Raw genomic sequence first — 23,395 nt, 5'->3', positions numbered from 1 at the left:
CAGCTATGTAATCAGGGGAATGCCCAAATAAATGGGGAGGAACGGGGAACTTCTTCCTCAGAGCGTGTGGTGACACTGTACGAAGGTGCAGTTCCACGCACTTTCCTCATGAGCTTAATTAAATCCTGTCCCTGCTTAATTCCTTGCTTCTTGTCCAGTTTAACAAATAGTTCGGTGCTTGAACCTGACCGCATGCTTACCTGAGCTGATTGATTGATTTATTGATACTTTTATTAGTAGATTGCACAGTACAGTACATATTCCGTACAATTGACCACTAAATGGTAACACCCCAATTATTTTTTCAACTTGTTTAAGTCGGGGTCCACGTTAAAGCTAATTATTACTCAAATCTCATTCACCTCAATAAAAATGATCCTAAATATTTGTTAAGTACGGTAGCATCGCTAACCCAACATTCTCCCAGTAGCTCCACCTACTCGACAGATGACTCTGTGAATTTCTTTAATTAGAACATTTTACTCATTAGAAACGAGATAAAAGACTACTTACAACTGGGATCCATTAACACAGATGCAAATGTTTATACGGCGGATACTGCCCTCCAAAATAGTTTCTCTCTTTTTGATGAAATAACATTCTAGAGGCTAATCTTTCCTGTGATAAAATGGCAACCAAGGTGATCAAAAAGGTCAACCAAAGAACGAGATTCCTCTGCAGAATCTCCTCTCTGGTCAACAAAAGCACCTTGAGGATTCTAGCGGGAACTCTCATTCAACCCTTCTTCGATTACGCTTGCACCTCCTGGTACCCCAGCACCTGCAAAACCCTCAAATCTAGACTCCAAACATCCCAGAATAAGATAATCCGGTTACTTTTAGACCTCCACCCCAGATCACACCTCACTCCAACCCACTTCTCCAAAGTGGGCTGGCTCAGGGTGGAGGACAGAGTCAAACAACTTGCACTGAGCCTGGTCTATAAAATCCGCTACACCTCCTTGATACCGAAGTACATGTCAAATTACTTCCTTAATGTAAATGACCCCATAACCACAACACCAGGGGGAGCTCCGCAAACCACATCAAACCCAGATTCCGATCTAACAAAGGTCTTAACTCATTCTCTTTCTATGCCACATCAATGTGGAATGCACTCCCAACAGGTATAAAAGTAAGTGCATCTCTATCCTCCTTCAAAACCGCTCTAAAACAACACCTCCAGGCAACTTCAACACTTTACTAATACCCTCCTCCATTCACATCCCATCTCCCCGGATTATAAACAACTCAAATGTACTTCTAATGTATATACTTGTTCTTATGCTATGTGAACTCACCATGTTCTCTGCTGGCTGTACATATCCTACTAAATAAGACCTACACTGTTTCAATGTCCATTTCTCTGTTGATGCAATTGTTGATGACTGAAGTTCTGATATCAACCAAAGCTCCTCATCCCACCCCCCGGATTGTAAATAATGTAAATAATTCAATATGATGATTAACCTGTGTGATGACTGTTTTATGTTGATAGTATATATTTGTACCATGAATTGATTAACGTGGACCCCGACTTAAACAAGTTGAAAAACTTATTGGGGTGTTACCATTTAGTGGTCAATTGTACGGAATATGTACTGTACTGTGCAATCTACTAATAAAAGTATCAATCAATCAATCAATCAAAAGAGCGGCCCTTTTTTCACAAATGTTTTTACAAACCACGTTTCCATGAGTTGGGAAATTGTGTTAGATGTAAATATAAACAGAATACAATGATTTGCAAATCCTTTTCAACCCATATTCAGTTGAATATGCTACAAAGACAACATATTTGATGTTCAAACTGAGAAACTTTTTTTTTTTTTTGTGCAAATAATCATTAACTTTAGAATTTGATGCCAGCAACACGTGACAAAGAAGTTGGGAAAGGTGGTAATAAATACTGATAAAGTTGAGGAATGCTCATCAAATACTTATCTGGAACATCCCACAGGTGTGCAGGCTAATTGGGAACAGGTGGGTGCCATGATTGGGAATGCCCTCCCGGTAACAGTTCGAGATGCTACCTCAGTAAAAGCATTTAAGTCTCACCTTAAAACTCATTTGTATACTCTAGCCTTTAAATAGACCTCCTTTTTAGACCAGTTGATCTGCCGCTTCTTTTCTTTTTCCTATGTCCCCCCTTCCCTTGTGGAGGGGGTCCGGTCCGATGACCATGGGTGAAGTACTGGCTGTCCAGAGTCGAGACCCATGATGGACCGCTCGCCTGTAACGGTTGGGGACATCTCTACGCTGCTGACCCGCCTCCGCTTGAGATGGTCTCCTGTGGACGGGACTCTCGCTGCTGTCTTGGATCCGCTTGAACTGAACTCTCGCGGCTGTGTTGGAGCCACTATGGATTGAACTTTCACAGTATCATGTTAGACCCGCTCCACATCCATTGCTTTCGGTCCCCTAGAGGGGGGGGGTTGCCCACATCTGAGGTCCTCTCCAAGGTTTCTCATAGTCATCATTGTCACTGGCGTCCCACTAGATGTGAATTCTCCCTGCCCACTGGGTGTGAGTTTTCATTGCCCTTTTGTGGGTTCTTCCGAGGATGTTGTAGTCTTAATGATTTGTGCAGTCCTTTGAGACATTTGTGATTTGGGGCTATATAAATAAACATTGATTGATTGATTGATAGAAGCAACTTCCCAAGAAAGGATGGGGCGAGGTACACCCCTTTGTCCACAACTGTGTGAGCAAATAGTCAAACAGTTTAAGAACAACGTTTCTCAAAGTCCAATTGCAAGAAATTTAGGGATTTCAACATCTACGCTCCATAATATCATCAAAAGGTTCAGAGAATCTGGAGAAATCACTCCACGTAAGCGGCATGGCCGGAAAAAACAACATTGAATGACCGTAACCTTCCATCCCTCAGACGGCTCTGTATCAAAAATCAACATCAATCTCTAAAGGATATCACCACATGGGCTCAGGAACACTTCATAAAACCACTGTCACTAAATACAGTTGGTCGCTACAACCTTAAGTGCAAGTTAAAGCTCTACTATGCAAAGCCAAAGCCATTTATCAACAACATCCAGAAACGCCGCCGGCTTCTCTGGGCCCGAGATCATCTAAGATGGACTGATGCCAAGTGGAAAAGTGTTCCGTGGTCTGACGCAGCCGTGAAATTCGAAGTTAATTATTATTTCCAAAAAATATTAAGCTTATGAGTTTGGTGGCCGCAGGATTAGGTCTCTGCTTTTTGCAGACGATGTGGTCCTGTTGGCTTCATCTGACCGGGATCTTCAGCTCTCGCTGGATCGGTTCGCAGCCGAGTGTGAAGCGGCCGGAATGAGAATCAGCACCTCCAAGTCCGAGTCCATGGTTCTCGCCCGGAAAAGGGTGGAATGCCATCTCCGGGTTGGGAGGAGACCCTGCCCCAAGTGGAGGAGTTAAAGTACCTAGGAGTCTTGTTCACGAGTGAGGGAAGAGTGGATCGTGAGATCGACAGGCGGATCGGTGCGGCGTCTTCAGTAATGCGGACGTTGTACTGATCCGTTGTGGTGAAGAAGGAGCTGAGCCGGAAGGCAAAGCTCTCAATTTACCGGTCGATCTACGTTCCCATCCTCACCTATGGTCATGAGCTTTGGGTCATGACCGAAAGGATAAGATCACGGGTACAAGCGGCCCAAATGAGTTTGGGTCTCTCCCTTAGAGATAGGGTGAGAAGCTCTGCCATCCGGGAGGAACTCAAAGTAAAGCCGCTGCTCCTCCACATGGAGAGGAGCCAGATGAGGTGGTTCGGGCATCTGGTCAGGATGCCACCCGAACGCCTCCCTAGGGAGGTGTTTAGGGCACGTCCAACCGGTAGGAGGCCACGGGGAAGACCCAGGACACGTTGGGAAGACTATGTCTCCCGGCTGGCCTGGGAACGCCTCGGGATCCCCCGGGAAGAGCTAGACGAAGTGGCTGGGGAAAGGGAAGTCTGGGCTTCCCTGCTTAGGCTGCTGCCCCCGCGACCCGACCTCGGATAAGCGGAAGAAGATGGATGGATGGATATGTTGTCTCTGTAGCATATTCAACTGAATATGGGTTGAAACGGATTTGCAAATCATCGTATTCCGTTTATATTTACATCCGACGCAAATTTCCCAGCTCATATGGAAACGGGGTTGGTAGAAACAGTCGTCATGCTGGAGTGCTTGATTTGATACACCGGGTCAAGTGTTTTTAGGAGGCCCGATTCCCGTCATTTGGATGGCTGGCCAAATACTTTTGGCAATATAGTGTGTATGCTGCACTCTCTCCTCACAAGCCTGCTGTGTTCAATATTATCTTCCCACAGGAGACAGCTACTGTATGCATGCACTCCGGCACATTTGCTCCCACTGGGGATTCCAGGCCACACACACACACACACACACACACACACACAAGTCGAAACTCCCGTCACTCTCTTCCCCCTCCACAACAGCGGGTTGATAAGGTTGATTCATCTCAGCCATCCATTCCAGTGCGATGGTCCTTTCAGATTAGGCTGACAACTGTTGAGAGTCCAAAACCTTTCCCAGGTATCTTTTCTTTCTTCATTTCTTTTGTTTAACCGAGGCGACGTTCACAAAAGCCGATGTTTCTTTCAACTGGGAGGAAGTAGGCATATTTCAACCAGGTGTTGTGCGGCTCTTCTGCATGCATTCTGACACCTGTGCAAGCTTGCTCCATCCATTTTTCTACTGCTTGTCCCTTTTGGCGTGGCAGGGATGCTGGAGCCTATCCCGGTTACACTCAGGCGGAATGGCGGGTACACCCTGGACAGGTCGCCACCTCATCACAGGGCCAACACAGATAGACGGACAACATTCACACACTAGGGAGCATTTAGTGTTGCCAATCAACCTATCCCCAGGTGCGTGTCTTTGGAGGTGGGAGGGGCCTATCCCCAGGTGCATGTCTTTGGAGGTGGGAGGGGCCTATCCCCAGGTGCATGTCTTTGGAGGTGGGAGGGGCCTATCCCCAGGTGCATGTCTTTGGAGATGGGAGGAGCCTATCCCCAAGTGCATGTCTTTGGAGATGGGAGGAGCCTATCCCCAGGTGCATGTCTTTGGAGGTGGGAGGGGCCTATCCCCAGGTGCATGTCTTTGGAGGTGGGAGGGGCCTATCCCCAGGTGCATGTCTTTGGAGGTGGGAGGGGCCTATCCCCAGGTGCATGTCTTTGGAGGTGGGAGGAGCCTATCCCCAGGTGCATGTCTTTGGAGGTGGGAGGGGCCTATCCCCAGGTGCATGTCTTTGGAGGTGGGAGGAAGCCGGAGTACCCGAAGGGAACCCACGCAGTCGCGGGGAGAACATGCAAACTCCACCGAGTCCACAGGGAATAATACAATAATATCCACAGCAACAGAAGTTCTTATTACCGTAATTTTCCGACTTGAAGGCGCACTTAAAATCCTTTAATTTTCTCAAAAATCGACAGTGAGCCTTGTAACCTGGTGTTGTATAATTGTGGTTGTGCTTACCAACCTCAAAGCAATTTTTTGGGTCCAGAAAATCCAATACATGGCAAGTAGAGGAAACCTTTATAATGTTTTTTCCACTGTAAAAAAAACTAAATAGTGATGAGCTATAAAGGCTAAATCAAGAACAGGCATTGTTGTCTCTTAATCTCACAAGCGTTGAAACCTTCACTATCGTATCGATTTGACTAAAAGTGTAGAGGGAACTTGACTACAATTAGTGCAATCAATGATATCCATCCTTCCCATCAGTGCTAAATGGATTAGAATAGTGCCCAGTAGGTATTGATTCAAGTGCTTCCCCCGTGGCGCCCAGAGTTGCAATCTCCCTGGAGACGAGAGTACAAAAAAAGGTCCCAAAAAGAAGAGCGATGCTGTGTAGGAGCACAATTAAATCTCTTGATAAAACATGTGATTTACAATGGTGAAGGTATACTGTTTTTTTCAGTACAGAAAGCTACTTCTTTCTTCCCAAGCTTTGAACTCTGCGGCTTATACTATGGATTTTTCTTCGCAAAATAATCTAACAATTTAATGAAATTATCCACTTTAAGATCTGGATAAATATCTTGAAAATCATATTAATATATATAGTATCAATTGTTTCCATTTGGGCGGCATGACTCCATGGGTACAGTGGTCGTCCGTCTTATGGTGAACGTCTCTGTGGGGAGGCGTGGCCGGCGGACCAGCAGCGAGGCGGGGCGCACCGAGAGCTGTTTCGAGATAAACGTCAGATCTACTAGGACTAACAAAAAGAATAATCTGGATAAACATCTTGAAAATCATATTAATATATATAGTATCAATTGTTTCCATTTGGGCGGCATGACTCCATGGGTACAGTGGTCGTCGTCCGTTCGGGCTCCAGTACTCTGGAATGCCCTCCCGGTAACAGTTCGAGATGCTACCTCAGTAGAAGCATTTAAGTCTCACCTTAAAACTCATCTGTATACTCTAGCCTTTAAATAGACCTCCTTTTTAGACCAGTTGATCTGCCGCTTCTTTTCTTTCTCCTATGTCCCCCCCTCCCTTGTGGAAGGGGTCCGGTCCGATGACCATGGATGAAGTACTGGCTGTCCAGAGTCGAGACCCAGGATGGACCGCTCGTCGGGACCCAGGATGGACCGCTCGCCTGTATCGGTTGGGGACATCTCTACGCTGCTGATCCGCTTGAGATGGTTTCCTGTGGACGGGACTCTCGCTGCTGTCTTGGATCCGCTTGAACTGAACTCTCGCGGCTGTGTTGGAGCCACTATGGATTGAACTTTCACAGTATCATGTTAGACCCGCTCGACATCCATTGCTTTCGGTCCCCTAGTTGGGGGGGGGTTGCCCACATCTGAGGTCCTCTCCAAGGTTTCTCATAGTCAGCATTGTCACTGGCGTCCCACTGGATGTGAATTCTCTCTGCCCACTGGGTGTGAGTTTTCCTTGCCCTTTTGTGGGTTCTTCCGAGGATGTTGTAGTCGTAATGATTTGTGCAGTCCTTTGAGACATTTGTGATTTGGGGCTATATAAATAAACATTGATTGATTGATTGATTGATGGTGAACGTCTCTGTGGGGAGGCGTGGCCGGCGGACCAGCAGCGAGGCGGGGCGCACCGAGAGCTGTTTCAAGATAAACGTCGGATCTACTAGGACTAACAAAGAGCGACATCCCCCGTGTGCTTGGGTGGAATGAACCGATGAGGTCTATCCCAATACTCTCCAATGGGACCTCCATAAGCGGCAGTGGGCGCAAGGGCGCCTTCAGGATGGCCGCTGGATTCACCAGCTGGCAGTCAGGGCAGGCACGTCTGCCCGAATGCCTGGCCAATAGAATCTGACCATGACCTGATTGAGTGTCTTATCGTAGCCCATGTGGCCAGACAATGCGCCACCTGGAGAACCATTTCCCAGCGGTGTTTTGGCACCAACAACTGGGTGGACTCTTCTCCGGTTTGAGTGTCACGGCTCACTCGTTATAACCTGTCTCTAATAATCGAAAACTGGGGCAATACCCGCGCTTTCCCTGGGCGATCCACGCACCTGACGTTTATCTTGGAGCAGCTCTCGGTGCGCCCCGCCTCGCTGCAGGTCCGCCGACCACGCCCCCTCTCCGCTGTTTCGTAGTCGGCCCCAGTCTGCCGGCCAAACCTCCCCGCATTCTCGAATCTTGTTTACAAAATCATTCAATTCGCCAGCAACTGTGAAGCACTCCAGAGTCCTGGACAGGGTTTCTGAATCCTAGTGCGGACATAGAGATGGCCTTAATGAAAATGTAAGGCAGGGGTGCCCATTACGTCGATCGCGAGCTACCAGTCGACCGCGGGGGGTGTGTCAGTCCATCTCCAGCCAGGCTTTTAAAAAAAATAGACCTAAAAATTAATGATCATCAATCTTCACCAAGACGTCACTTAAATGACATTCACGGTACCGGAGGGTCTTGTGAGATGATGCTGGCTGCTGCAAGATCATTATTATGAAAATATGACCGAGAGGAAGGCGAGAAACACTTTTTATTTCAACAGACTTTCACGCCGTCCCTTCCGTCAAAACTCTAAAGGCCGACTGCACATTTCCTATCTTCACAATAAAAGCCCTGCTTCATGCTGCCTGCGCTAACTAAATACAGAGTCTCGGAAAACTGGCGTGCACAAGCAATCCCTCAGAAAGCTGGCGTGCACATCACTTGTGCACGCCAGCTTTCTGAGACTCTTATTTTGTTAGCGCAGGCAGCATGAAGCAGGGCTTTTATTGTGAAGATAGGAAATGTGCAGTCGGCCTTTAGAGTTTTGACGGAAGGGACGGCGTGAAAGTCTGTTGAAATAAAAAGTGTTTCTCGCCTTCCTCTCTGTCATTTTTTCATAATAATGAACTGGCAGCAGCCAGCGTCATCTCACAAGACCCTCGGGTGCCGTGAATGTCAATCAAGCAAGCTACGGAATTTGCCGCCAATGTTTTTCTTGTAAAGTGTATGGAAGCTGGATGAATTAGATGCCAAAAACCAACCACTTTCATGTGGTATTGTACAGAAATGACAACTTTTTTTCTCCTCCATTTGAAAATGTGTGGCGTTATCATCATTACTGTCTGATTCCAATCAATGCGAGTCATCAGAATCAGGTAATACACCAACTTATATTCTCGTCTTTGTGAAAGAAAGACATCTATATGTGTTACACATGCTTGTATTATCATTAAACACATTTAACTTGTTTACAAAAATGTCTCTTTCATAAATAAATAAATATAAATGATATATATAAATGAGGTAGATCCCCTCGAGTTGGTCAATTGAAAAGTAGCTCGCCTGCAGAAAAAGTGTGGGCACCCCTGATGTAAGGGATTGAAACATGTGTATTTAAAACCACTGGTCTTGTGAACGGATCTGAAAGGAAGAAGCGGTAGAAAAATGGATGTGATGGATGAATGTTTTATCATAGTGTGAGCCTTTAAAATCCAGGCATCATAGCATATTTACACCACATTTGCCGTGCTACAGTTCTGCAAGAATACTATGACTGTTTAAAACTCTTCTTTACTGGTGTGCATCAGCATGGATTCATAAATTCAGTTTTGAGTTCTGTTACCACCAGCAGAATGTGATCAAAAAACAATAGATGTGTTGTTACCTTGCTACATGGCATGATCCAGTAGGCCACAGCCAAGAACGGCAGGCCGGCCGCCACCCCCAGCACGGTCCAGCACTTCACCCCGACGGACTGTTGCCTCAAACCGGGAAGGTTCTCGTACCAAATGGTCAGCAGCTGCTGTTGACAATTAGGGTGGGCGACAAACTGTGGAGAGAACAAGACAGGAATCAAAACGACTGAAGGCCGGTGTGACCGTGAAGCTGGACTTCTCTAATAGTGGCATCGGAATACCTGGGGGATCAAGGTAGGCATTTTTATTCAAGCTTCAACAATGCACACACCTCAGACTACCGTATTTTCCAGACCATAGGGCTCACCGGGTTACAAACCGCATTAAGGTCAGGAAGGCACTAGCGTAGAGAGCCCTGAACGGTGAGTCAAGAGTGTGGTGCTCAAAACATAAAGCTGGGTCTATACCACGCCACTGTGGAGTCTGGACCCTGACACCCACCCTGCAGAAGTCCCTTGATGTGGTGCTACACCAGAATGATAGGAGCTGTTCTGAATGTGGACCAGAACATCCGCATCACCAATAAGGACCTGTACGGGCAACTGCCCAGGTTCAGCAAGAAGGTACCAGCCCGGAGGATAAGGCCGGCCGACTCCTGGCCGGTAGGATGGTCCTATGGGAACCAACGCACGGGCATCGATCGCGAGGACGTCCCGCGCTAACGTGGCGAGTTTACTCACAGATATAAGTAAGAACTTTACACTACTTCATATTAGAAATGGGAAAAGCGGAGGATGAATATCCCATAATAAGAAGATAGAGAAAAAGAAGAAGCTTATTGATTACAGCAGACTATAAAGGGGGACCCGTGCAATTTTTCCGGATTTATGCAGATCCCAAATACAGATCAGCAGGTACCAGAAGGTAAGAAAAGTTGTTTTTGCAAAATATTGCGAAACATAAACGGCAGATAATATGTCTTACCTTATACACACACACACACACACACACACACGTCGTGTTAATACTCCTATGTTAAATGCGCCAAATTTCCAACAAGCGGTGTGGCTTCATAGCTTACCGAAGTCGTACAAAAACATTTTGATGGATTTTCGAGCGCCGCGTGTAACGTTGGTGTTGTTTCCTTGAATGATATTGCAAATGTATTGCAGTCCACACGTAGCTCTTATGTGTGACTGCCATCTACTGGTCACACTCTTCACTACAGCATGTACCAAATAAAATGAGTTTGCGGTCAGTAAGCAAAACTAGAATTATTCCGTACGTTAGGTGCACCGGGTTATAATAAAGTTGTTTTTGTATAATATTGAGAAATAAAACGGCAGATACAATGTCTTACCTTATACACACACCATAATAATACTCCTATGTTGAAGCACAGTACAATCCATCAAGCGGTGTGGCTTCATAGCTTACCAAAATTGTACTAAAACATTTTGATTGATTGTTAAGCCTAGTGTTTAATGTTCTATATTTTTAATGGAATATATAAAATGTTGATGTTGTTTACTTGAGTCATATTGCCAACATATTGCAGTCTACATATATCTCTTATGTGTGACTGCCATCTACTGGTCACACTTATCATTAAACCATGTACCAAATAAAATAGTTTCGAGGTCGGTAAGGGCCCTGCGATGAGGTGGCAACTTGTCAGGGGTGTACCCCGCCTTCCGCCTGATTGTAGCTGAGATAAGCTCCAGCGCCCCCCGCGACCCTGAAGGGAATAAGCGGTAGAAATGGATGGATGGCTGGAGGTCCGTTATCACAACCAGAATTATTCCATTCATTAAGTGCACCGGGTTATAAGAAAAGTTGCTTTTGTATAATATTGCGAAACAAAACGCCAGATAATGTCTTACCTTTAAACACACAGCATAATAAAACTCCTATGTTGAAGTACAGGACAATCCATCAAGCGGTGTGGCTTCCTAGCTTACCAAAATTGTACTAAAACATTTTGATGGATTTTAGAGCCTAGTGTGTAATGTTCTATGTATTCAATGGTGGTGTTTACGTGAGTCATATTGCAGTCTACACATATCTCTTATGTGTGACTGCCATCTACCGGTCACACTTATCATTTCACCATGTACCCAAAAAATAGCTTCGAGGTCGGTAAGCACAACCAAAATCATTCCGTATAAGGCGCACTGTCGAGTTTTGAGGAAATGAAAAGGATTTTTAGTGCAACGTAGTGTCCGAAAAATACGGTAGTTTAAAAAGGTAGACATGAACGGAGGAGAGATGGAAAACTACAGGACAAGATCATCAGAATAAGAAGATAGTGATTCTTCACATCTCAGCTGAAGGCGTCGCTTAATTGTTTTCTGCTTTCCACTCAGCAACCCTCCTTTGATTGGGCAGCTGTTGTTACTATCAGTCCCCCAGCACTTCATCCATTACCACACACACACACACACACACACACACTTTTTTGTATTTGTACCTTCTTGAGACCTCCGAAAAATGCCTACCTCTAGTATTATAACAAAAGTCGTAATTTTACAAAACGCAAGTCAAAATTTCGCAATAAAAACGTAACATTTGTGCAATATTATAAAAAAAGTTGGAATTTAACTCAATAACAGTCGCAATTTTACAAGTAAAACTAAAAATGTTGGTAGATTTTATGAGAAGAGTCGTAATTTTACTCGACAAAAGTCACAATTTTATAAGAAAACTTTTCAATATTGGCAATGTTATAACAATAAATCGGAATTGTCTTTGGCAAAATCATGACAGAAGTCATAATTTTATAAGAACACTTTAAAATATTGGAAATATAATAATACATCGAAAATTGTCGGTGGCAAAATTTTGACAGAAGTCATAATTTTACTCCAAAAATGGTCACTATTTTACAAGAGCAACAAAAAAATTGGCAATATTGTGATAAAATTCATTTTATATCACAAAAGTCACCATTTTGCAGTAAGAAGTAATAACTTTAGAAAACAAAGTAATAATTTTACAAAAAAACATTGCATTATTACAGAAAGAGAAAGAATATGAGAAATTGCTCCCACTTTTAAATGAAAAAAAGTCTAAACATTCTGAGAAAAAGTCTGGGATTCCCTGCTTAGGCTGCTGCCCCCACGACCAGACCTCGGATAAGTGAAGTGAAGTGAATTATATTTATATAGCGCTTTTCTCAAGTGACTCAAAGCGCTTTACATAGTGACACCCAATATCTACGTTACATTTAAACCAGTGTGGGTGGCACTGGGAGCAGGTGGGTAAAGTGCCTTGCCCAAGGACACAACGGCAGTAATTAGGATGGCACAAGCGGGAATCGAACCTGCAACCCTCAAGTTGCTGGCACGGCCACTCTACCAACCGAGCTATGCCGCCCCATAGATAAGCGGAAGAAGATGGATGGATGGATGGATGGATGGATGGATGGATGGATGGATGGATGGATGGATGGATGGATGGATGGATGGATGGATGGATGGATGGATGGATAAATGGATGGATGGATGGATGGACTCACATTAAATAAACAAAAAATCCAGACTTTGGAACAATGTTCACAGACTCTAGTATTTGGCTCTCTTTTTGATGCGATGCTTTTCTGTATTGGGACCATGATTTTGGTCCTAACTTGTTCACCGGTCCTCACATGGAAGGTACTTTACCTTGTTGATGTCTCAAGAAGGGTAGAAATACAAGAACACACACACACACACACACACACACTTTTTTGTATTTTTAACTTCTTGAGACCTCCAAAAAATCCCTACCTCTAATATTATAATAAAAGTCGTAATTTTACAAAACGCAAGTCAAAATTTCGCAATAAAAACGTAACATTTGTGCAATATTATGATAAAAGTTGGAATTTAACTCAATAACAGTCGCAGTTTTACAAGTAAAACTAAAAATTTTGCTAGATTTTATGAAAAGAGTCGTAATTTTACTTGACAAAAGTCACAATTTTATAAGAAAACTTTTCAATATTGGCAATGTTATAACAATAAATCGGAATTGTCTTTGGCAAAATCATGAGAGAATTCATAATTTAATAAGAACACTTTAAAATATTGGAAATATAATAAAAAATCGGAATTGTCAGTGGCCAAATTTTGACAGAATTCATAATTTTACTCCAAAAATGGTCACTATTTTACAAGAGCAACAAAAAAATTGGCAATATTGTGATGAAATTCATTTTATATGACAAAAGTCACCATTTTGCAGTAAAAAGCAATAACTTTAGAAAAATAGGGATAATTTTACAAAAAAACATTGCAATATTACAGAAAGAGAAAGAATATGAGAAATTGCTCCCAATTTTAAATGAAAAAAAGTCTAAACATTCTGAGAAAAAGTCTGGGATTCCCTGCTTAGGCTGCTGCCCCCACGACCAGACCTCGGATAAGTGAAGTGAAGTGAATTATATTTATATAGCGCTTTTCTCAAGTGACTCAAAGCGCTTTACATAGTGACACCCAATATCTAAGTTACATTTGAACCAGTGTGGGTGGCACTGGGAGCAGGTGGGTAAAGTGTCTTGCCCAAGGACACAACGGCAGTGACTAGGATGGCACAAGCGGGAATCGAACCTGCAACCCTCAAGTTGCTGGCACGGCCACTCTACCAACCGAGCTATGCCGCCCCATAGATAAGCGGAAGAAGATGGATGGATGGATGGATGGATGGATGGATGGATGGATGGATGGATGGATGGATGGATGGATGGATGGATGGATGGATGGATGGATGGATGGATGGATGGATGGATGGATGGATGGATGGATGGATGGATGGATGGACTCACATTAAATGAACAAAAAATCCAGACTTTGGAACAATGTTCACAGACTCTAGTATTTGGCTCTCTTTTAGATGTGATGCTTTTCTGTATTCCGGTCCTAACTTGTTCACCGGTCCTCACATGGAAGGTACTTTACCTTGTTGATGTCTCAAGAAGGGTAGAAATACAAGAACACACACACACACACACACACACACACACACAGTCCATTCGGCACATGAATCCATACACATTGACCCCCCCTCGCATCCAGCAACACACATCACATGCGGCCGGGCTCCACCTGGTTTCCATGGTAACCCACCCCTCCCTCCCTCTCCGTCGGTCTCCCGTGTAATTAGTCTCTTGTACGGGATTAAAACAGGCTGCTGACTGGCCGGCGACCGCGTGTGATGCCAGCATTTTGTGGTCAAATAGTTTCTTGGCGAGCGTGAGGAGGACACACGGGGAGAAGGGAGACGGCGGCGAGGGGAAGCGGGCGATGGGTTTGACATTCACTCGACAACATGGACTACATCGAGTACATGATGACACACTTGCAGCTTCCCAGCATGCACGCTGACCTACAGGTGGTCCGCAGTCAATGTGGCGGCACGTTGTTTTTCATGGGCAGGAAAGGCCACATGTCACTCAGCTGCTTGCTGACCCTCAGCGGTTGTGAGCTGCAGGCAGCTGAGAATAATGTCTTGGAAGTCACTCCCGCTTCTCAGCATCCTCTCCCGGGCACTCAGTCCTACAAACACCCACCTGCTGCCACACACACCCACCTGCTGCCACACACACCCACCTGCTGCCACACACCCACCTGCTGCCACACACACCCACCTGCTGCCACACACACCCACCTGCTGCCACACACACCCACCTCCTGCCACACCCACCCACCTGCTGCCACACACACCCACCTGCTGCCACACACACCCACCTGCTGCCACACACACACCCACCTGCTGCCACACACACCCACCTGCTGCCACACACACCCACCTCCTGCCACACACACACCCACCTGCTGCCACACACACCCACCTGCTGCCACACACACCCACCTGCTGCCACACACACACCCACCTGCTGCCACACACACCCACCTGCTGCCACACACACCCACCTCCTGCCACACACACACCCACCTGCTGCCACACACACCCACCTGCTGCCACACACACCCACCTGCTGCCACACACCCACCTGCTGCCACACACACCCACCTCCTGCCACACACACACCCACCTCCTGCCACACACACCCACCTGCTGCCACACACACCCACCTCCTGCCACACCCACCCACCTGCTGCCACACACACCCACCTGCTGCCACACACACCCACCTCCTGCCACACACACCCACCTCCTGCCACACACACACCCACCTGCTGCCACACACACCCACCTGCTGCCACACACACCCACCTGCTGCCACACACACCCACCTCCTGCCACACACACCCACCTGCTGCCACACACACCCACCTCCTGCCACACACACCCACCTGCTGCCACACACACCCACCTCCTGCCACACACACACCTGCTGCCACACCCACCCACCTCCTGCCACACACACCCACCTGCTGCCACGCACACCCACCTCCTGCCCCACACACACCCACCTGCTGCCACACACACCCACCTCCTGCCACACACACCCACCTGCTGCCACACACACCCACCTGCTGCCACACACACCCACCTGCTGCCACACACACCCACTTGCTACCACACACATCCACCTGCTGCCACACACACCCACCTCCTGCCACACACACCCACCTGCTGCCACACACACCCACCTCCTGCCACACACACCCACCTCCTGCCACGCACACACCCACCTGCTGCCACACACACCCACCTGCTGCCACACACACCCACTTCCTGCCACACACACCCACCTGCTGCCACACACACCCACCTGCTGCCACACCCACCCACCTCCTGCCACACACACCCACCTGCTGCCACACACACCCACCTCCTGCCACACACACCCACCTGCTGCCACACACACCCACCTGCTGCCACACACACCCACCTCCTGCCACACCCACCCACCTGCTGCCACACACACCCACCTGCTGCCACACACACCCACCTGCTGCCACACACACACCCACCTGCTGCCACACACACCCACCTGCTGCCACACACACCCACCTGCTGCCACACACACCCACCTCCTGCCACACACACACCCACCTGCTGCCACACACACCCACCTGCTGCCACACACACCCACCTGCTGCCACACACCCACCTGCTGCCACACACACCCACCTCCTGCCACACACACACCCACCTCCTGCCACACACACCCACCTGCTGCCACACACACCCACCTCCTGCCACACCCACCCACCTGCTGCCACACACACCCACCTGCTGCCACACACACCCACCTCCTGCCACACACACCCACCTCCTGCCACACACACACCCACCTGCTGCCACACACACCCACCTGCTGCCACACACACCCACCTGCTGCCACACACACCCACCTCCTGCCACACACACCCACCTGCTGCCACACACACCCACCTCCTGCCACACACACCCACCTGCTGCCACACACACCCACCTCCTGCCACACACACACCTGCTGCCACACCCACCCACCTCCTGCCACACACACCCACCTGCTGCCACGCACACCCACCTCCTGCCCCACACACACCCACCTGCTGCCACACACACCCACCTCCTGCCACACACACCCACCTGCTGCCACACACACCCACCTGCTGCCACACACACCCACCTGCTGCCACACACACCCACTTGCTACCACACACATCCACCTGCTGCCACACACACCCACCTCCTGCCACACACACCCACCTGCTGCCACACACACCCACCTCCTGCCACACACACCCACCTCCTGCCACGCACACACCCACCTGCTGCCACACACACCCACCTGCTGCCACACACACCCACTTCCTGCCACACACACCCACCTGCTGCCACACACACCCACCTGCTGCCACACCCACCCACCTCCTGCCACACACACCCACCTGCTGCCACACACACCCACCTCCTGCCACACACACCCACCTGCTGCCACACACACCCACCTGCTGCCACACACACCCACTTGCTGCCACACACACCCACCTGCTGCCACACACACCCACCTGCTGCCACACCCACCCACCTCCTGTCACAAACACCCACCTGCTGCCACACACACCCACCTGCTGCCACAAACACCCAACTCCTGCCACACACACCCACCTGCTGCCACACACACCCACCTGCTGCCACACACACCCACCTGCTGCCACACACACCCACCTCCTGCCACACCCACCCACCTGCTGCCACACACACCCGCCTGCTGCCACACACACCCACCTGCTGCCACACACACCCACCTCCTACCACACACACCCACCTGCTGCCACACACACCCACCTGCTGCCACACACACCCACCTGCTGCCACACACACCCACCTGCTGCCACACACACCCACTCGCTACCACACACACCCACCTGCTGCCACACACACCCACCTCCTGCCACACACACCCACCTGCTGCCACACACACCCACCTCCTGCCACACACACCCAACTCCTGCCACACACACCCACCTGCTGCCACACACACCCACCACCTGCCACACACACCCACCTGCTGCCACACACACCCACCTGCTGCCACACCCACCCACCTCCTGCCACACACACCCACCTGCTGCCACACACACCCACCTCCTGCCACACACACCCACCTGCTGCCACACACACCCACCTCCTGCCACACACACCCACTTGCTACCACATTCCTGGAGGGGGAGGGTTGCCCGTAATGTATTTTGACACTAATTGATCATTTTCTTTTCTTTAAACATATTTATTTTTTATTTATTTCCATCCATCCACTTGCAAATACATCAGTTATATAATAGAAAAAAAACCAAATAATTAATTATTCATAATAATAATAATCATAAATAAATCAAATAATATAAACAGATATGCAAATATACAAACCCCGTTTCCATATGAGTTGGGAAATTGTGTTAGATGTAAATATAAACAGAATACAATGATTTGCAAATCATTTTCAACCCATATTCAGTTGAATATGCTACAAAGACAACATATTTGATGTTCAAACTCATAAACATTTTTATTTTTTTTTTGCAAATAATCATTAACTTTAGAATTTGATGCCAGCAACACGTGACAAAGAAGTTGGGAAAGGTGGCAATAAATGGTGATAAAGTTGAGGAATGCTCATCAAACACTTATTTGGAACATCCCACAGGTGTGCAGGCTAATTGGGAACAGGTGGGTGCCATGATTGGGTATAAAAGCAGCTTCCTAAAAAATGCTCAGTCTTTCACAAGAAAGGATGGGGCGAGGTACACCCCTTTGTCCACAACTGCGTGAGCAAATAGTCAAACAGTTTAAGAACAACCTTTCTCAAAGTGCAATTGCAAGAAATTTAGGGATTTCAACATCTACGCTCCATAATATCATCGAAAGGTTCAGAGAATCTGGAGAAATCACTCCACGTAAGCGGCATGGTCGGAAACCAACATTGAATGACCGTGACCTTCCATCCCTCAGACGGCACTGTATCAAAAACCGACATCAATCTCTAAAGGATATCACCACATGGGCTCAGGAACACTTCAGAAAACCACTGTCACTAAATACAGTTGGTCGCTACATCTGTAAGTGCAAATTAAAGCTCTACTATGCAAAGCGAAAGCCATTTATCAACAACATCCAGAAACGCCGCTGGCTTCTCTGGGCCCGAGATCATCTTAAATGGACTGATGCAAAGTGGAAAAGTGTTCTGTGGTCTGACGAGTCCACATTTCAAATTGTTTTTGGAAATACTCGACTTCGTGTCATCCGGACAAGAGGGGAAGCGAACCATCCAGACTGTTATCGACGTAAAGTTGAAAAGTCAGCATGTGTGATGGTATGGGGGTGCATTAGTGCCCAAGGCATGGGTAACTTACACATCTTTGAAAGCACCATTAATGCTGAAAGGTACATACAGGTTTTGGAACAACATATGCTGCCATCTAAACGCCGTCTTTTTCATGGACGCCCCTGCTTATTTCAGCAAGACAATGCCAAGCCACATTCAGCACGTGTTACAACAGCGTGGCTTCGTAAAAAAAAGAGTGCGGGTACTTTCCTGGCCCGCCTGCAGTCCAGACCTGTCTCCCATGGAAAATGTGTGGCGCATTATGAAGCGTAAAATACGACAGCGGAGACCCCGGACTGTTGAAGGACTGAAGCTCTACATAAAACAAGAATGGGAAAGAATTCCACTTTCAAAGCTTCAACAATTAGTTTCCTCAGTTCCCAAACGTTTATTGAGTGTTGTTAAAAGAAAAGGTGATGTAACACAGTGGTGAACATGCCCTTTCCCAACTACTTTGGCACGTGTTGCAGCCATGATATCCTAAGTTAAATATTATTTGCAAAAAAAAATTAAGTTTATGAAATCATTGTATTCCGTTTATATTTACATCTAACACAATTTCCCAACTCATATGGAAACAAGGTATGTCCATGTTTTTTTTTATTTCTCTTTGCTATTTGGGCTTATTGGACCCTAATTAGAAAAAAAACTAAGAATACTTCATTTTTAGTGACATACTAATTCTTATTTTTACACTTTTTTTTTCAAATTCCATTGTATGTTATACTCTTCTGACACCACCAGATGGCAGTATAAGTGTCCACATAAGCGGCCATAAGACCCCAATTCAGTAGTGTACACAATTTTGGAAATAAGAGTTAAAATGTGCTGTCCACGCACGTGGCCACTAAACCTTGTCTCATCTGAGAAACGTAGCAACTGAGAAACATTTTTTTTTGCAAAAAAATCATTAACTTTAAATTTAATGGCAGCAACACATTGCAAAAAAGTTGTCACAGGGGCATTTTAACCACTGTGTTACATGGCCTTTCCTTTTAACAACACTCAGTAAACGTTTGGGAACTGAGGAGACACATTTTTGACGATTTTCAGGTGGGATTTTTTCCAATTCTTGCTTGATGTACAGCTTAAGTTGTTCAACAGTCCAGGATGTCTGTTGTGGTATTTTAGGCTTCATAATGCACCACAAAGCCAAGCTAATGTAAGTTGTGAAGAATGTGGCTTGGCATTGTCTTGCTTAAATAAGCAGGGGCGTCCAAGAAAAAGAGCAAAATATGTTGTTCCAAAACCTGTATGTACCTTTCAGCATTAATGGTGCCTTCACAGATGTGTAAGTTACCCATGCCTTGGGCACTAATGCACCCCCATACCATCACTGATGCTGGGGCAATTTCTCCAGATTCTCTGAACCTTTTGATGATATTACAGAACATAGATGGTGAAATCCCTAAATCCCTTGCAGTAACTGGTTGAGAAACCTTGTTCTTAAACTGTTGGACAATTTGCTCATGCATTTTTTGACCCTCGCCCCATCCTTGTTTGTGAATGAGTGAGCATTTCATGGAAGCTTCTTTTATAGCCAATCATGGCACCCACCTGTTCCCAATTAGCCTGTTCACCTGTGGGATGTTCCAAATAAGGCGTTTGATGAGCATACTTCAACTTTCTCAGTCTTTTTTACCATTTGTGCCAGCTTTTTTTAAACATGCTGCAGGCGTCAAATTCCAAATAAGCTAATGTTTGCTAAAAATAACAAAGTTTATGTCCTGACGGAGGGGTCGCAGCTTACTGCGGAGTTTGTTCTCCCGGGATGCAAATAGACTTCTCCGGACAAGGGTAGCAGGTAGGAACATATTTAAAAATATATCAATCCTACACAGCAGAAATGACAGGAACTGTGAGCGCTTTGAGTATATAACAATAGAAAAGCGCGATATAAATCTAATCCAATATTATTATTATCATTATTATTATTATTATTATGCAACGCGCTATCCCGAAGCAGTACCACTGCGCTCCATCTCTGCAAAGAGTGTCGCCCAGGCACTGTTTCAAGTTATCTCCCGAGTTGGAATCCCGAAAGAGATTTTAACTGACCAGGGCACGTCCTTTATGTCACGCACGTTAAAGGAGCTGTGCGGGTTATTGGGAATCAAATCTATTCGGACCAGCGTTTACCACCCGCAGTCGGATGGGCTGGTGGAGCGGATGAATAGAACTTTGAAATCCATGATCCGGAAGTTTGTACACGAATACAAACCAAATTGGCCTAAATGGTTGGATCCCCTGTTATTTGCAGTGCGGGAGGTTTCCCAGGCCTCAACAGGATTTTCTCCATTTGAACTGTTGTTTGGCCGGAAGACGCACGGGGTAATTGACCTAGTTAAAGAAAGCTGGGAGGAAGGTACAAGTCCCAGTAAAACAGGGATGAGAATGCCATCATATTCCGCTTATCCGAGGTCGGGTCGCGGGGGCAACAGCCTAAGCAGGGAAACCCAGACTTCCCTCTCCCCAGCCACTTCGTCTAGCTCTTCCCGGGGGATCCCGAGGCGTTCCCAGGCCAGCCGGGAGACATAGTCTTCCCAACGTGTCCTGGGTCTTCCCCGTGGCCTCCTACCGGTTGGACGTGCCCTAAACACCTCCCTAGGGAGGCATTCGGTTGGCATCCTGACCAGATGCCCGAACCACCTCATCTGGCTCCTCTCGATGTGAAGGAGCAGCGGCTTTACTTTGAGTTCCTCCCGGATGGCAGAGCTTCTCACCCTATCTCTAAGGGAGAGCCCCGCCACACGGCGGAGGAAACTCATTTCGGCCGCTTGTACCCGTGATCTTATCCTTTCGGTCATGACCCAAAGCTCATGACCATAGGTGAGGATGGGAACGTAGATCCACCGGTAAATTGAGAGCTTTGCCTTCCGGCTCAGCTCCTTCTTCACCACAACGGATCGGTACAACGTCCGCATTACTGAAGACGCCGCACCGATCCGCCTGTCTATCTCACGATCCACTCTTCCCTCACTCGTGAACAAGACTCCTAGGTACTTGAACTCCTCCACTTGGGGCAGAGTCTCCTCCCCAACCCGGAGATGGCACTCCACCCTTTTCCGGGCGAGAACCATGGACTCGGACTTGGAGGTGCTGATTCTCATTCCGGTCGCTTCACACTCGGCTGCGAACCGATCCAGCGAGAGCTGAAGATCCCGGTCAGATGAAGCCATCAGGACCACATCATCTGCAAAAAGCAGAGACCTAATCCTGCGGTTACCAAACCGGAACCCCTCAACGCCTTGACTGCGCCTAGAAATTCTGTCCATAAAAGTTATGAACAGAATCGGGATGAGAATGAAGATGTACAAAATCAGCTGAACATTTTTTAATCCTAAAACACTCGCCTGCTAGGGGAATGCCCCCCCAGAAAAATTTTAAAATCTGTTAGCTTAGGATGCATTTCCCGCTATTTTGAGTCAAAATCTAACAATATTCTCCTGACCAAAATTTCACATTTATTAGCAAATATTTTCCGAAAACTGTATCATGTGATGAAATTTATGTATACAAGTTTACACATATATCCAATTCTTGCAAAATTTTAGATTATAGACAAAAAATAGGCCTACAAATGGATTAACCAGAATTCAAAATATAAAAATGTTGAAATACATAAGATGGTGTATTGTACCTCTGAATGGACTCGTCTGTCGTAGATTGGTGTGAGAAGAGCCGAGTCGGAGGTGGGAGGCTTCGATAGTTGATTTGAGGCTGCATTAGTGACGATGTTTGACTTCAGCTGGAAGGCAGATCCCCCTGAAAAATTACTTCTCCGTAAACTCACTTTACTTAAATGCCTTAGTGCCACCTTTCCCCGAGATCCATAGTTCAATCAATCAATCAATCAATGTTTACTTATATAGCCCTAAATCACTAGTGTCTCAAAGGGCTGCACAAACCACCACGACATCCTCGGTAGGCCCACATAAGGGCAAGGAAAACTCACACCCAGTGGGACGTCGGTGACAATAATGACTATGAGAACCTTGGAGAGGAGGAAAGCAATGGATGTCGAGCGGATCTAACAGGATACTGTGAAAGTTCAATCCACAATGGATACAACACAGTCGCGAGAGTCCAGTCCAAAGAGGATCCTAGTTCACAATGTCCTTGCAATATAAGCACTGAGTGTTCATCGCACTTTGCAATAAAATCGCTGATCAGTTCGTCTACTTCTATGATATCGGTGTTTATCTTCACCTTCAGTTTGATAGACATATCGAGCCATGCCCAGTTCCACTTGTTATCGGTTGGGGACATCTCTACGCTGCTGATCCGCCTCCGCTTGAGATGGTCTCCTGTGGATGGGACTCTCGCTGCTGTCTTGGATCCGCTTGAACTGAACTCTCGCGGCTGTGTTGGAGCCACTATGGATTGAACTTTCACAGTATCATGTTAGACCCGCTCGACATCCATTGCTTTCGGTCCCCTAGAGGGGGGGGTTGCCCACATCTGAGGTCCTCTCCAAGGTTTCTCATAGTCAGCATTGTCACTGGCGTCCCACTGGATGTGAATTCTCCCTGCCCACTGGGTGTGAGTTTTCCTTGCCCTTTTGTGGGTTCTTCCG

General features: G+C 46.9%; 1 protein-coding gene across 2 annotated transcripts in view; it reads right to left on the bottom strand.

The window, feature by feature from the left end:
• LOC133552553 (short transient receptor potential channel 7-like) overlaps positions 1-23,395 on the bottom strand; it is a 177,622-nt gene that overhangs the window by 82,532 nt on the left and 71,695 nt on the right. For both annotated transcript variants that reach the window (XM_061899794.1, XM_061899795.1), the window contains exon 4: positions 9,086-9,250. In XM_061899794.1, coding sequence (XP_061755778.1) covers positions 9,086-9,250 — 165 coding nt within the window. The remainder of the gene's footprint in view (positions 1-9,085; positions 9,251-23,395) is intronic.

Source organism: Nerophis ophidion, linkage group LG05 (genome assembly GCF_033978795.1).
Source record: "Nerophis ophidion isolate RoL-2023_Sa linkage group LG05, RoL_Noph_v1.0, whole genome shotgun sequence".
Lineage (NCBI taxonomy): Eukaryota > Metazoa > Chordata > Actinopteri > Syngnathiformes > Syngnathidae > Nerophis > Nerophis ophidion.
This window is presented reverse-complemented; position numbering and strand designations above follow the sequence as displayed.